General features: G+C 46.9%; 1 protein-coding gene across 5 annotated transcripts in view; it reads left to right on the top strand.

Moving 5' to 3' along the window:
- The window catches only part of LOC139570790 (ubiquitin carboxyl-terminal hydrolase 54-like), a 125,231-nt gene that overhangs the window by 105,534 nt on the left and 4,039 nt on the right, over positions 1–15,658 (top strand). For 3 of the 5 annotated variants that reach the window (XM_071392975.1, XM_071392974.1, XM_071392977.1), the window contains 9 exons: positions 866–1,042; positions 1,564–2,158; positions 2,302–2,435; positions 4,053–4,214; positions 4,837–4,956; positions 7,009–7,216; positions 8,192–9,171; positions 9,312–9,433; positions 14,866–14,997. In XM_071392975.1, coding sequence (XP_071249076.1) covers positions 866–1,042; positions 1,564–2,158; positions 2,302–2,435; positions 4,053–4,214; positions 4,837–4,956; positions 7,009–7,216; positions 8,192–9,171; positions 9,312–9,433; positions 14,866–14,997 — 2,630 coding nt within the window. Of the gene's footprint in view, positions 1–865; positions 1,043–1,563; positions 2,159–2,301; positions 2,436–4,052; positions 4,215–4,836; positions 4,957–7,008; positions 7,217–8,191; positions 9,172–9,311; positions 9,434–14,865; positions 14,998–15,658 lie in introns of those variants that run through there. The other 2 variants (XM_071392976.1, XM_071392978.1) reach the window with 2 other exon arrangements.

Raw genomic sequence — 15,658 nt, 5'->3', positions numbered from 1 at the left:
CTGACAGGGTAGATATATATGCACACACACAGACAGGGTAGATATAAATGCACACACAGACAGGGTAGATATATATGCACACACACTGACAGGGTAGATATATATGCACACATACAGACAGGGTAGATATATATGCACACACACAGACAGGGTAGATATATATGCACACACACACAGACAGGGTAGATATACATGCACACACAGACAGGGTAGATATATATGCACACACACAGACAGGGTAGATATATATGCACACACACAGACAGGGTAGATATATATGCACACACACAGACAGGGTAGATATATATGCACACTCAAACATAAATATGGTCTGAAGCTCACTCAAACACACAAGTATGCACAGACACACACAGTCGCATACATGCACGCAGGCACATGCTTGCACACATACACACATGCTGACACACACACACACACACACACACAGAGTATACGCCCCGGCCTATGCACCAGAGGAGGCTGGTGGGATGAGCTGTAGGAGGATGGGCTCATTGTAAAGACTGGAGTGGTAGATTGGAATGGTATCAAACACATGGAAACCACGTTCCATTGAATCCAATCCAGCCATTACAATGAGCCCTATAGCTCTTCCCACCAGCCTCCTCTTATATACACAGACTAAACTGTGTACTAATTCATGCTTTTACCTTGCATGTATGCACACGTGCAACTACTTAGGTTTAAGCATGTAATGCTCACCCAAACATACTCAATACAGATTTGTATGTACTGTACAGAGGATTAAAGCCACAGCCATTACCCAATCATGTTCATCATGGATTATGTGTCATCATTTCTCGCATGTCGTAACCATGTAAACGGTCATAAAAATCTCCTCCCTAAGGCCAAGTGACGGACAGTGGGCCAGTGCAGTGCCACTCTCTGAGGAAAGGCGGAACAGTGGACAGGAAGGGCGGGGCCAGTGACAGGAAGCGGAGCTCTAGTCGTCCGAGGCGACTTGAGGAGAGGAGCCGGGGCTCTAAGACTGACGAAGCCTCGTCGGCAGGTTACCACAGCGAGGGTACGAAGGAACCAATCACACGGCAGAGCCAAGAGACTAGGGACCAATCACACGGCAGAGCCAGGGGACAAGTGATCTATGACAGAAGAGCATGATGACTCAGGAGACTATACTGTATCTAGCAGCTTAGAGCTCATCTGAATCAGTGCCTCTAGTCTTTCGCAGGTAGTTCATAGTATTTGGGTTTTACATATTTAACAAGGAGATCAGGTACAGGTACAGGAGTAGGGTATCTTGTAGTATACTGTAATCTGTGTGTCTTTACCATTTTTCTCTTGTCCTGTCCAGTTAGCCGTTATCACCAAAGTTGTCACTCGCGTTGCACTTTCATCCTATTATTTTCTTGCTTTTTCCACCCCTCCCCATCAACACATGACATCACACCACTAATGTATTTATCTCCCACTCTCTATCTGTCTCCCTCCCTCCCTCCGTCTCACTCCTCTTCTCTCTCTCTGTCTCCCTCCCTCCATCCCTCCATCTCCCTCCTCTTCTCTCTCCTGTCTCCCTGGCTTCTATAGGGGAGACTCTGAAGGAGCAACAAGCACCTCGCACCGCACCCAAGTCCTCCTCTTCCAGTCGACTGAGGGATTTCAAGGAGACCATGAGCAACATCATCCACAGTCGCCCCCTCTCCGCCTCCTCCTCGGGCTCCGGGGCCCTTGGGGGTCTAGGGGCCGAGTCAGGGGCCACCACCAAGGCCAGAGACTGGGAGGCCGACAGCACCAGCAGTGAGTCCAAGTCCAGCTCCTCCGGGGGACGATACAGACCGGCCTGGAGGCCCCGGAGAGAGGCCCTCAATATAGACAGTATCTTCAGTAGGGAGAGACGTAGACAGGCTGGGTATAGTCCCCTAGGGGCCACTCTGCCTGAAGACAGTGGGGCCCCAGCCGAGGGCCCCACAGGGTCAGTCACTGGACAAGGACAGGGGCCCTTTGGTAATATGGCCTCCTCCTGGACCCTGCCAACCACCAGGGGCCATAACATGGAGCAGCAGCCCCCCAGGCTCATCCAGAGGATGGAGAGTGGCTATGAGAGCAGCGAGAGGAACAGTAACAGTCCTGTTAGCCTGGACATGCCTCTCAGCGAGGGACTCAATGCTGCTAATACACATAGGTACAGTAGAGCATATACAAACTGCTAGGAAAGGTTCTAGATGATAGTAACTCACGTATCCGAAAAGGCTAGACTCACAAATACTGATAGCTACACGATGAACTGTGTATTGTATGACTGACTTCTCTGTCTGTCTCTCTCAGGGACACCGGTCTGAAGAAGCCTTCCAGCTCCAGCTCAGGTCCATCATGGCGCACCGTGCCCAAGTCTAAGAGCAGCAGTGCTCTCCTGCAGGACGTCAAGGCTTCATGCAGGGGCAACAGCCACACAAGCCTGGGTAGGTCTGAGTCCGTGTGTGAGTGCGTTTCCCACAATGTGTGTCTTTTTAGGTGGAGTTGTGTCTGTTTTGGGGTGTGTACAGTGCATTCGGAAAGTATTCAGACTTCTCTTTTTCCACGTTTGATACAGCCTCATTCTAAAATGGATAAAATAATTTTTTCCCCACATCAATCTACACACAATACTCCATAATGACAAAGCGAAACAGGTTTTTAGAAATGTTTCCTCATTTATTACAAATATAAAACAGAAATACCTTATTTACATAAGTTTTCAGACCTTTTGCTATGAGACTCGAAATTGAGCTCAGGTGTATCCTGTTTCCATTGATCATCCTTGAGATGTTTCAACATCTTGATTGGAGTCCACCTGTGGTAAATTCAATTGATTGGACATGATTTGGAAAGGCACACACCTGTCTGTATAGACAATGTCCCACAGTTGACAGTCCATGTCAGAGGAAAAACCAAGCCATGAGCTCTGACAGAGCTCCAGAGTTTCTCTGTGGAGATGGGAGAACCTTCCAGAAGGACAACCATCCCTGCAACACTCCACCAATCAGTCCTTTATGGTAGAGTGGCCAGACGGAAGCCAGTAAAAGGCACATGACAGCCTACTTGGAGTTTGCCAAAAGGCACCTAAAGGACTCAGACCATGAGAAACAAGATTATCTGGTCTGATGAAATCAAGATGGAACTCTTTGGTCTGAATGCCTAGCATCACGTCTGGAGGAAACCTGTCACCATCCCTACGGTGAAGCATGGTGGTGGCAGCATTATGCTGTGGGGATGTTTTTCAGCGGCAGGGACTGCCGGGAAAGAAGAACAGAGGGAATCAAGGGAAAGAAGAACAGAGTAAAGTACAGAGAGAATTTTGATGAAAACCTGCTCCAGAGCGCTCAGGACCTCAGACTGGGGCGAAGGTCCACCTTCCAACAGGACAACGACCCTAAGCACACAGCCAAGACAACGCCGGAGTGGCTTCGGGACAAATCTCTGAATGTCCTTGAGTGGCCCAGCCAGAGCCTGGAATTGATTCCGGTTCGAATATCTCTGGAGAGACCTGACAATAGCTGTGCAGAGACGCTCCCCATCCAACCTGACAGAGCTTGAGAGGATCTGCAGAGAAACTCCCCAAATACAGGTGTGCCAAGCTTGTAGCGTCATACCTAAGAAGACTCGAGGCTGTAATCGCTGCCAAAGGTGCTTCAACAAAGTACTGAGTAATTGTAATATGTAAGATTTCTGTGTTTTTTATTCAATTTGTCCATTTCTAAAAACCTGTTTTTGCTTTGTCATTATGGGGTATTGTGTGTTGATTGATGTGGGGGGGGAAAACATTTAATCAATTTTAGAATAAGGCTGTAACGTAACAAAATGTGGGAAAAAGTCAAGGGGTCTGAATACTTTCCGAATGCACTGTATATTCATTATGAACTCTGAGCAGATGGTTTATGTTAATTCATCTCTGTATCTCTGTGGGCTCAAAGTGTGATGATGTGTACACACTGTCACTCCTCACACCTCTTCCCCCTGCCTTGTCTTGTCATGCTATTGAACAGGGACCATTATAGAAAGCTACGATATTAATGTGTGTGTGTGTGTGTGTCGCACAGCGGGAGAAGGCCGCAGCGAACTGGACGAGCTGCAGGAGGAGGTGGCCAGGCGAGCGAGGGAGCAGGAGTTACAGAGGAGGAAGGAGAAGGAAAAGGAGGCCGCCTTGGGGTTCAACCCCAGACCCAGCAAGTTCATGGACCTGGACGAGCTACAGAACCAGGGTAAGGCCCCAGACCAGACCCAGCCTGGTTGCTCAGCTAAAGGAGTTCCACTCTGAAGCCCATGAGTACAGGGTTGGTGACCCTAGTACAGCATGTGGAAATCAGAAGAGAACAGGGAGCTGCATCGGTTGTTCCCCCGGAGGCAGCCCTGCCCCACACCGCCTGGGTTTGGCTGTGTGTCTCTTTATGGAGCAGGTGTCTGAGTGCTTCATGTCGAAAGCACCCTGAGTGGGCTGAAAAATGGGACTGCTGTTGTCTAACAAAAAAGAGCATTGTTCCCCCCCCCCACCCACACAATTGGAAGTTTCCTCATTCAGATGGTTAGAATGTGTGGCCGGCCAGTGGCCCAGTCACAGCGTAGAAGGGTTAAAAAGCGCGTTTGAATGTTCGCTGCGTTTTGTAGTGGAGAGAAATCGGATTGAACTAGTGGGGCTTGTAGCAGTATACACAGATTTAGGTCAGGCGATCCTGAAGTGAACAATAAGTCCTCCATCTTCAAAGGGTTGCAAAGACATATCATTAACTCAACCCCCCCCACGGTGTGCCTTTTTTTGTTTTAAATATCTTTCTAGATATTTAAAGAGCTTTGCTTTTGGTGTGTGTGCATATCTGTGTTTCTTAGGCAAAGGGGACGGCTATGAACGGTGCGTGTCGGACGCTGAGCTACTGCTAGACCAGTCTCTGCGACTGGAGCAGGCTGGCGAGGTGGCCGCCGCTCTGTCTGTGGTTAATGAAGCTGTATGTAAGTAGACCTGACCTGCTTCCCTGTGCCTGCTGCCAGCCCAGCCGACCCGCTAGAACACCATACCACCACCTACCTACCTATCTACCTACTTGTGTGTCTGTCCATGTGTGTCTCTGTTGGTTTCACCTGTAGTCCTTACCACTATTGCGCATAAGACAGCTATGCTACAAGAAGGGTGTGGTTATTTGACCTTTGGTGTGGACTGGAGGGTCCTATATGACAAAGACCTACTTTCAGGCCACAGAGTCACTTGGTTTGAACCAGTCATCTGACTATCTATACCCAAAAGGTTAAAGATGACCTCCAGTGATTTAAAAAAAAAATTTAAAAAAAAAATTTACTATTGAAAAGCGATATCCCAAGTATAAATACAGTAAAGTACACACACTAAAGGGTAGACACAACTACAAAATTCAAGGAGTAGGGCATTCAAGGAGTTGGTCTGATGGGAAGTTGTGATTTCACCGGCCTCACCCTTTGCTCGAGGAGCAATAGAGAACAAAAGAGGGAAGGCCCACCCCACCACTTGTGCTACGTCATAACCTACCTGGACCACCTATTGAGATGTGCCTTTTGTTAAGTAAATCAGGTGTTAAATGAGGTGAAAATGAGACTGGAGTGCCACTTTATGGTATTGGCAGAATACTTGCTGCAATGCGCGTGCAACACGGTGCTCTATCGTCTCCTAGCGATAGTTTGTTGCAAAACCCTTTTAGTGCCCGCAACTATAGCTCTTGTTTTATCCAAATATCTTGACATTTGTGCTTTCTGTCCAGTCAGACTTACAATAAGAGTCCTGAACCTAAAATACCCCCCCCCCCCTCCCCTGCAAACATGAGCAGGAGCAGTCTTGAGTAATGACTAGGGGAAGAGACAATTTGGTCTGTCTAAACACAAGTTCGGGACGGCTGATAAGGTTCCAGCCCTCTGCGTACCATCCATCCCAGTCTGATGATAATGAAACGAGGACAGTCGCAGGGATATTTACCCATCACCGTGGTTATTAGCCTGCCTGCTAGCACAGAGAGGGAGGGGTCAGGGAATCCCGCGCTATGACAACCAAATCTTCCCAAGGCTCATTTAGGACAATGTGGCCTGGGTCTGTTATGTCAACATGGCAGTGAGTCTGTTGTTAGTGTGGTCTCTCTGTCTGTGTTTGTCCTCGTTTCCTAATGTCTTTGTGTTTTGATGTGACTTTCACAGTTTCACTGTCTCTGTCGTCAGCGTCTTGAATGTGTGTTTGATACTCCTGACTCATCCACTGAGGAATGCTCACACACACACACACACACACACACACACACACACACACACACACACACACACACACACACACACACACACACACACACACACACACACACACACACAATTTCCCTTGTCAGGCACCCCACTATCCCCTCGTCTCACAAAGCCCATTCCTCCATTTCTCCCTTTAAGATCTACAGCAAGTCAAGTCGATTACTAAAAACGTCTGAATTAAAGATATTTCGCCCGCTAACCAAGACAAAGAGTTTGAAAAATAGCCGCTATTTTTCTCAGTTCAGCCGCTGTGATATGAGTCGAAATACCGAGGAACAGCCTTTATTTTCTTCTCAGTCTTCTTGGATATATTGCGCCAAGGGAAGGGCTCAGCTTAAAACTATCAATTTAATTGTTTTGCCTTAACACAGTTCACTTTGATTTGATTAATTTAACGTTATTCTATATGATTTAACCATTTGCCGTATGAACAGAATATTTTGTTAAGAGTCACTGTGGATCTTAATTTCCCCAGTGTGTATCATCAGCCTTTGTCCATTTTAATTTACAACACACACACATCCATTTTACTCACCAAGCGTGGTGCCTGTTTGTGTCCTCCCCAACCCCAAAACCCATCCACACACCCCTCCCAAACCCACGTCATTATTTCAACAGTCTAATCCTATGATTTGATTTTGTGCCAAGTTGTTTTTGCATGCATCCCCATAACGCAGCTCTTTATTTTCTGCATTTTTCTATATTTTTTTCTTTTCTGCTTTCCTTCCCTTTTTTTTCGCACTGTAGCTAAACTCAGGCTTCCCATGCATGAGGGTGGCGCTAACACCCATAGCAGGACAGTGGCTGAGGCCCGGCTGCAAAAGTGCATGAGGAGAGCGCGGGGCCTGCAGCAGCGCATGCAGCAGCAGCAGCAGGAAGACAGACCCCAGCAACAGGATCAGGAGCAGACAGAGAAGCAGGATCAGCCCTGTCCCTCTCCCCAGGGGCCCCCCAGGTACCAGCACTGTCTCCTGTCTGTGTCCTGTGACTCCCATCCCCCACCTGACCTCACCTGTTCAGCCCACACCCGTGGCTGAGCTCCTCATGTGACTCTGGAAGGAGTGGAACAAGGGATCACACAGTCCTGGTTTATTCTTTAACATGCAAAATGCTTTGCAGGTAGTATAGGAAAAACACCATTGATTTGTATGTAGAAGGTGTGTTCAATGTGCATAGAAACAAAGGGAGAAATGCTGTTATATTTTCTTTAACCTAGGTTCTTTACAGTAGGTCTATGTGTGCTAATCTGATTCCAAATCTAACCATTAATACAGCATCATTCTTTCCTAACACACAATTTTACCCTTGTGTTTTAAGGTTTTCAAATATTTGCTCATGCCATCTCTTATTCAGTGTAGCTAGTGCTGCTGTGTTGTTTGGAGGGTTGTGTGTGGGTGTTTACTCTTTAGTTATTGTGGAGGTTGCTGTGAGTCCAGGTCCTAGGGGTCCACAGACACGAGTGCCTCTTCCAGGGGTCCGGTTCTGAGCCACCCCCGCCATCCCCATGGCTCACCTGTGCCAAAGCTCTAAAATGTCCATCTGTTACAGAAACATCACACACACACACACACACACACACACACACACACACACACACACACACACACACACACAGTTAACTCGCACGCATGCACAGTCAACTCACATACCCGCACACACGGACTCCCATGGACACACTGACATGCGCACACACACACACACACACACACACACACACACACACACACACACACACACACACACACACACACACACACACACACACACACACATTTTAGACCTGGAACATGTGTATAGTATACAAAGTAGTATTTAGAATAGTAAACAATACAAAATCCTCCTCTGTTTCAGAGCAAAGACATGCGAGAGATGCCTCGCCATCATTCACTAACCAGCCCATAACATGAGCCTCTTTCCTCCTCCTTCCTAGTGAACAGCCTGTCCCAATCCAAATACTGTTGACAGACGCCCAGGAGGACCAACCACAAGCAGTCCCGGAAGCCATCAGAAACACGCCTTCTCCTCTCTACGTTAAGCCCCTTCCCTCCAGCACAAACTCACTCCTTGAGCCCCTGAGCCACCCCCCTGTCGCTATGCCCCCGAGCCCTCACACAGGGTCACCCATGGGGGGGTTCATAGCGGAGGCGTGGGGGCGCCGGGAAGGACTGGAGATGTCAGGCGTGCTAGATAACTCCTGTACTCATGTGAGACCCCTCCACAAGCACGCTGCCGTGTCCCTGCCTGCCCTGTGTGTGAATGGCCGGGACGAGAGCTTTACTGAGGGAGGCCATGACCAGACCCCAGCCCTGCCCAACCACCAGCCAGCTGCACCCTCACACTGGAACAGTAACCCCACAGCCCCGACTCTGCCCACCCCACGCCCGCACTCCAGGACACCCTCTCCAGTCAGCCACACCTCAGAGGAAAGGGGCGACGCCAACATGGAGGATGCCTATTCCAGACGGCCAGCCCTGGGCCCCTCTCAGCCTCCTCCAGCCCATCAGAACCACAGCTCCCCTGTCCCCATCTCCTCCAACACCTCCAGGCTCGGCCCTCCTCCTCCCCCTCCCACCCGTAACTGGTCCGGCTGGAGCCTGGACCAGCCGGCCGCCTTCGACTCCCCCTTCTACGCCCCTCCTACAGACTCCCACTGCCCTCCATCCACCCCCATCAGACCAGGGCGGACCCCTTCCCCAGTGTCTGGCAACTACATGCCAGGTGCCGCCATGCCAGTGGAGCGCTGGGCAGAGAACGTGACCCGCTACTACAACTCCCAGGCTGCCCCTGTGGTTGGGTCGCCCTGTGAGGAGCTGTCGGAGCTAGACTCTCTGTACCAGGCGAGCCTTCAGGCCACCAGCCTGCACCGGGCCCCACGCGGAGTCAGCCCCCAGCCCACTGCCAACAAGCAACGTAAGTATACTCACTGACCAGTGATGTATGGTACAACTGTAAAAATTTAAAATTAAAAAGGTAGATATGATGAGGGATAAAAATGTAAGTGGGTTCGAGCTATCCACAACTAATACTGTGTCTCTGTGTTGTATCTGCAGCGGCTAGGAAGCTGTTGTCTGGGCTGGCTGCACCTGGCCGCTCCAAGACTCCCACAGCCGAGTTAGAGAGATATGCTTACAGAACGCCAGGCTACACCAGCAGCCCCACACAACACAACAAGGTTGGCATCCACAGGGTGTTTGTGTGCGTGTGTGCGTGCGTTCATTGTCCTACATGTGGCTGATTGTGAATTTCAGGGCTGTGTGTGGTGATGCATGTTCAAAGCTGTGTGTGTGGAGGCTGCTTGGTGATTTGGTGCGGATGTGTGAAGGTTGTATCTGAGTGACGTGTGTGTGTGTGGGCGGACTGGCATGTGTTAGCGTCAGTCCCTGTGTCTGTACATGCATGTTTTTTTGCAGGGCTTGACATTCAGGTATATTTGCCAGTGGCACACCGGGTCAGAGGCTTTTCAAAGTTACTGGCTGTAACATTGTAACCACTGGCCAATATTGTATTGGTGTGGTGGTGCAGCAGAACAAACACGCATATTCATAACTGTTTTGATTGGATGCTGGGCTCTGATTATCATTGAATGGAGGTCAGACTGCAGTCTTGTTTTGTCAGAGGATGACCCGGACTCAACATGATGCCCTGTGATAACTGAAGAAAAGACACTGAAACAACATTTTGTTAAAAGGAATAATTTTATGAAAAGCATGTCGTTGTGTGAATTTGATAGCCTCATCCCCCCCATGCTTCATTTCCTCCCCCCATTCGTCTCAAACTCTCCAGAGCCTCTTCTGTTGGCTGGTTCTGTCTTCCTCCCCAAGTAGTGAACCCTGGGCGTCTAGCTGGCAGACCCAGACCCCCACCACCTCAGAACAGCTTGCTCTGCGTTGAATTCATCAAGGTCTGGTCCCTCAATTGTGATGATGCGGCTGAGCTGAGTTGTCGCCAGAGAGGAACTCCAGTCGGTTGTGATACTTTACATGCAGGACAATCCCCTTTCGCAGACAGCTGTGCTAATGGCCATTGCGAGATACTGAGCTAATGGAGAAACTGGTGACTTTAAAAAATATATTTAATTGTTTAAATTATTTTTTTTACCTCCTTTTTCTCTCCAATTTCGTGGTATCCAATTGGTAACAGGTGTAGACCTTACCATAAAATGCTTACTTACAAGCCCTTAACCAACAATGCAGTTCAAGAAAAATATATATATATTTACAAAAGTAAAAAAATATAATAAAATGTTACACAATAAAATAACAATAACGAGGCTATATACAGGGGGTACCGGTACCGAGTCAATGTGCGGGGGTACAGGTTAGTCGAGGTAATTTGTACTTGTAGGTAGAGGTAAAGTGACTATGCATAGATAATTAACAGCTAGTAGCAGCGGTGTAAAAACACTGGGGGTGGGGGTGGGGGTGTGGGGGGGGGGGATCAATGTAAATAGTGTGGGTGCAATTTGATGAATTGTTCAGCAGTCTTATGGCTTGGGGGTAGAAGCTGTTGAGGAGCCTTTTGGACCTAGACTTGGTGCTTTGGTACCGCTTGCCGCATGGTAGCAGAGAGAACAGTCTATGACTGGAGTATTTGACAATTTTTGGGGCCTTCCTCTGAGACTAGTATATAGGTCCTGAAAGCAAACTTTATGGTGTCGTGCTTGGCCAAGCAGCCGTGGGTGAACAGGGAGTAAAGGAGGGGAATAAGCACGCACCCTTGAGGGGCCCCCGTGTTGAGGATCAGCGTTGCAGATGTGTTGTTGCCTACCCTAATCACCTAGGGGTGGCCCGTCAGGAATTCCAGGATTCAGTTGCAGAGGGAGGTGTTTAGTCCCAGGGGCCTTAGCTTATTGATGAGCTTAATGGGCACTATGGTGTTGAACGCTGAGCTGTAGTCAATGAACAGCATTCTCACATAGGTGTTCCTTTCGTCCAGGTGGGAAGGGGCAGTGTGGAGTGCGATTGAGATTGCGTCATCTGTGGATCTGTTGGGGCGGTATGCGAATTGGAGTGGGTCTAGGGTTTCCGGGATGATGTTGATATACACCATCATAAATAGTGTACAGTGCCTTCGGAAAGTATTCAGACCCCTTGACTTTTTCCACATTTTATTACGTTACAGCCTTATTCTAAAATTGATTCAATTGTTTTTTCCCCTCATCAATCTACATACAATACCCCATAATGACAAAGCAAAAACAGGTTTATATTTTTTTTTTGCTACAACTATTTATTTAGAACCACAGATGGACAAAATGGGAGTTAACGTTAACTGGGGAAAATCTACTATTTCAGAAGATTGGTGCTTTGAATCCTGCGTCGTTAATGCCGTTGCCTGGGGAGGGTGAATCACATACATGTGACCCAGATCAGATTACTCCAAAACCGAGGCCTGGTTTGCAAGAGACAGCATTGGAATCGGGAAAAGTATTAAATACAGATGGCTCTAGTTACATGACCACAGAAGGGAAGAAAGTAATGGGGTACGCTGTGTGTGATGACAGAGGAATAGTGAAGGCTGGCCCACTGCCAGCCTCGGTGTCAGCCCAGGGGGCGGAGTTGCATTGGCAGAGGCTTGTAGGCTGTTGGAAGGGGAGAATGTAACAATATACACTGATTCTCGGTATGCATTTGGAGAAATTCATGATTTCGGTACATTGTGGTCACAATTGGGCATGTCAACAGCGACAGGAACACCAATAAATAATGGTCTGCCTCAACTATTCCAGCACCATTTCAACTTCAACATTTCAACATCATCAAATCACCTCTGCTTAGTCTATTACAGTGACAACTAAAAGATACCAAAAACAATTTAGTCCAATCAACGTAAGCTAAATATGATGTGGCTGTCCATGCTTCTGATTTGTGTGTGTGTGTGTGCACATTTGTGCAGGTAGAAAAGTATGTTGACTCACCCTACTTGTAGAGAAACGCCAATGCCATCCTCCTCTCTTTCATGTTGAAGAAACGGTCGATCACTGTGTCATACAGTACACGTTTTATTTTTTGTTGTCCTAGGCTACCTGGCTAAAATGCTTGCTCGCTAGCCTAACTTCCATTCATGGGCAACGTTAGCTAGTTAACGTTAGCATTCTACATATTGAACTTCCATCCTCTCAGACCAGGGGCACAGCAATGTATTAATTAATGGAGAATTAATGTATTACAGAGAATTAAGTAATGCATTACGGAGAATTAAGTAAAACCACAAGTCCAAATCCCTATCTCCATCCATGGCTAATTTAGGAAAGGGACAACTTTAGCTAGCTAGCTAGCTAGACACCGGAGAACAACAACACAACGAGATGCAACAATTCAAGTTGTTTCTGTCAATGACGTATGCTCTCAATGCGATATTATAGGAGTGACGTCAAAATCCAAGCTGGCTTCCCTTGATACTTTTTTTTTGGTGCGTCAGGACCATTTAGTTGAGCTCGCTCAGTTTAGCTCAACGCTGATTGGCAAATTTGGTATACTTTTTTATCAAGGGAGGCCAAATGCTCGCTGGTTTCCCTTGCATTCCTTTCAATGCTTACGGGCGACAACAATGTCATACTCGTTTGGACCAGACAACATCAGATAGATGGCCTACACATAGAAAGACAGAGGGGCGCTGTTTCACTCGCTTGGATGCTTTCTCCGGTGAGATACATTCAGCCTCTTGCGAATTGAAGGAAAATTATGAAACACAGAAAGATAAAATATCAATTATTTTATGTTTATGTATTTTTTTATTGGTCAACTTTTTGGGAAGCCTGGCTTCCCTTGGCATCCATGAATACACGCCACCGATAACACAACAGTTTTTGTGACAAAACCATCAGTAGCTTAGAAAATGTGATGGAAACCCATTTAAGTTGTATTTTTCATTCAGTACATAGAAATGTAACCGCAAAAGTTATTTTGATGTGCACTACATCATTACGCACAGCATTTAATCCACAATAAGTCAGTTTGATGAAAACATCTCTGGTGGGAAAATGTGGATATTGTTTTAAGCAGATGAAAATCTGTCTCAAATTGTATGGAAACCTAGCTAGTGGTGTGTTTCCAACAAATGGACAAAAATCAGTGCGTGATCGTGCACACAAATTGTACTTTTTCGCGCACGTTTTCATGTACCAAATAAAAATCTAAAATTAATTGTTTCCATCGCATTTTCAACTCTACCAAGCATCAGTCATCATGTTTCCAGAATAAGACCCTCGATAGTTATTGGAAAGGAGCACCATGTGAAGTTCATCATAATTGATTTAATCTGTAGCCTAATAAAGTGCATGGTTTCCCAAGTCATAGTGGAAGGACCACACACCATATCATCGCGTGACTCCAAGTTTATGTCGATAAGATGGTTAGGCCTATTATATAAATATTTGCACATAAAGGCATTCCCATTGCCATTTTTCGCATTAATTATTTTTACTGCACAAAAAATAGCTCCCGTCATGCCGAACAAACAAATTATCATTAGGCATTCATGAAATTGCACCGAAACTTCCTGTTTCCATTACAGCTGTCGTAAATATGGTATGACTTTACACTCATAAAAACTGTGGATGGAAACGTGGTTAGAGGCTGAAATTTCCTCACTCTTTTTTGCTCCCTGTCATTTTCCTTTTAGCTCATCCTCCATCGTCCTGCTTTTCTCTTTTTTACCAGGCACTTGGCACCGATAAGAAACATTGTTTCGGTCTCTCTATTCGTTCTCCCTCTGTATTTTCTGCTATGATACACTAATTATTTAATGTTCGCCTTTCACCCGTAGCCTAGTTTGTGCGCTTACATTTTTTTCAATGTCATCTGACAAGCTGACAAACCCTTATCCCTTACCCTAACCATGACCCAAATCATAACCCTAACTTTAACCCTTACCTTCACCATTCGGGCAGGATCCCGTATAGCACGGACCATGATTGGCACGCTATGATTCGGATCCTGACTGGACTGAATCCCACATCTATTTCTTAATGGGCTATTTATCGGATATGTAGGCTATTTGACACAAATTTGAATGTTTTGAACTCACACCTATATTTTATTTATTTATGCCTAATACACTTTTATTTCTTCCTGTATTTAGCCAACAAGTGAGCTGTGTAAATACTTGTCATGCCATGACAAGCAGCTCCATAGTGTAGGCCTAGGCCTACGTAAACCTTCCTTTGCTAATAGTGACATCTCTGTGTAGGATGCCTTATATTATCAAAGACTGAAAAGCAGGTTAAGGACTGAATTGACGAGCTTCCTGCCTCTGCTGAAATTGGTCTGGCGCGAGTAGCCTGGACGTAGCCTAGGTCACTCGAGACGGAGAGGGAGAGTTTGACATTCATGCTTGGTAACCGATTGCTGATTGAAAGCAAGTGTGGAGTGTCTGACGTCGGGAAGATGATCAAGGATGAAATATAACTATACAATATTATTTGTCCATTTTGGAGTTTGAAAATGTACTGGCCCAAGCGGGCCATATGAAAGCTTGACTAACTGGCCCGGTGAGCTCGGCAGAAGATGCCAGGCCAGCGGGCAGCCCTGAATGTTGAGCCCTGTTGTGCATGCGTGTGTGTAGGAGTGTGTTTCACACAATGTGTTTGTTGTGTCCCTGTAGCCTGGGTCATGTGAGCGACTACTGGGAGATGACAAGAACTACAGTGCTGAGAACCTCCGCCGCATTGCCCGCAGTCTGAGTGGCACCGTCATAGGGGGCCGACCCGAACTCCTCGCCCCCTCCCGCAGCTTTGTGAGTCACACATACACACACTCTTTCTCTCTCTTTCACACACACACACACACACACACACACACACACACACACACACACACACACACACACACACACACACACACACACACACACACACACACACACACACACACACACACACACACACACACACACACACACACACACACACACACACACAGTGTGCATATGTCATACACACAAACACAGAGCCTCACACGTGAGCCTCAGTTCCTGACTGGGAAAGGCCACAGCTGTCAATCCCACTCAGTGCTGTCTGTGTTACCTTGGGTGAGCACATCATTACATCATCATGTCATGTACCATCAATGTACCTCATCATCATCATCACACCTCCCTCCCAGTGAATGTGATGGTTTCATAATGTCATAATGCCATCTGGTGTTCACATAATGCAACTGCCATGTTGTGCTGTGATAGAGCCCCTAGTGGCGTGATCTTCACTCAGCAAAATGCTCGAGGCTGATTTTGTTAATTTAGTTAATCCAATAAGCTTTTAACCTTGTGTTCAGCTTACGTTCTTTGGCTGAAGAACAAAGAACAGCACTAGACATGGCACTGTTGCGTTATATGAATAGATGGTGAGGTTTGTACTGCCATTGAACTCCTGACTGTTGTTTTTGTGCTGTTTTCACAG

This window comes from Salvelinus alpinus, chromosome 3 (assembly GCF_045679555.1).
Source record: "Salvelinus alpinus chromosome 3, SLU_Salpinus.1, whole genome shotgun sequence".
Taxonomy (NCBI): domain Eukaryota; kingdom Metazoa; phylum Chordata; class Actinopteri; order Salmoniformes; family Salmonidae; genus Salvelinus; species Salvelinus alpinus.
This window is presented reverse-complemented; position numbering and strand designations above follow the sequence as displayed.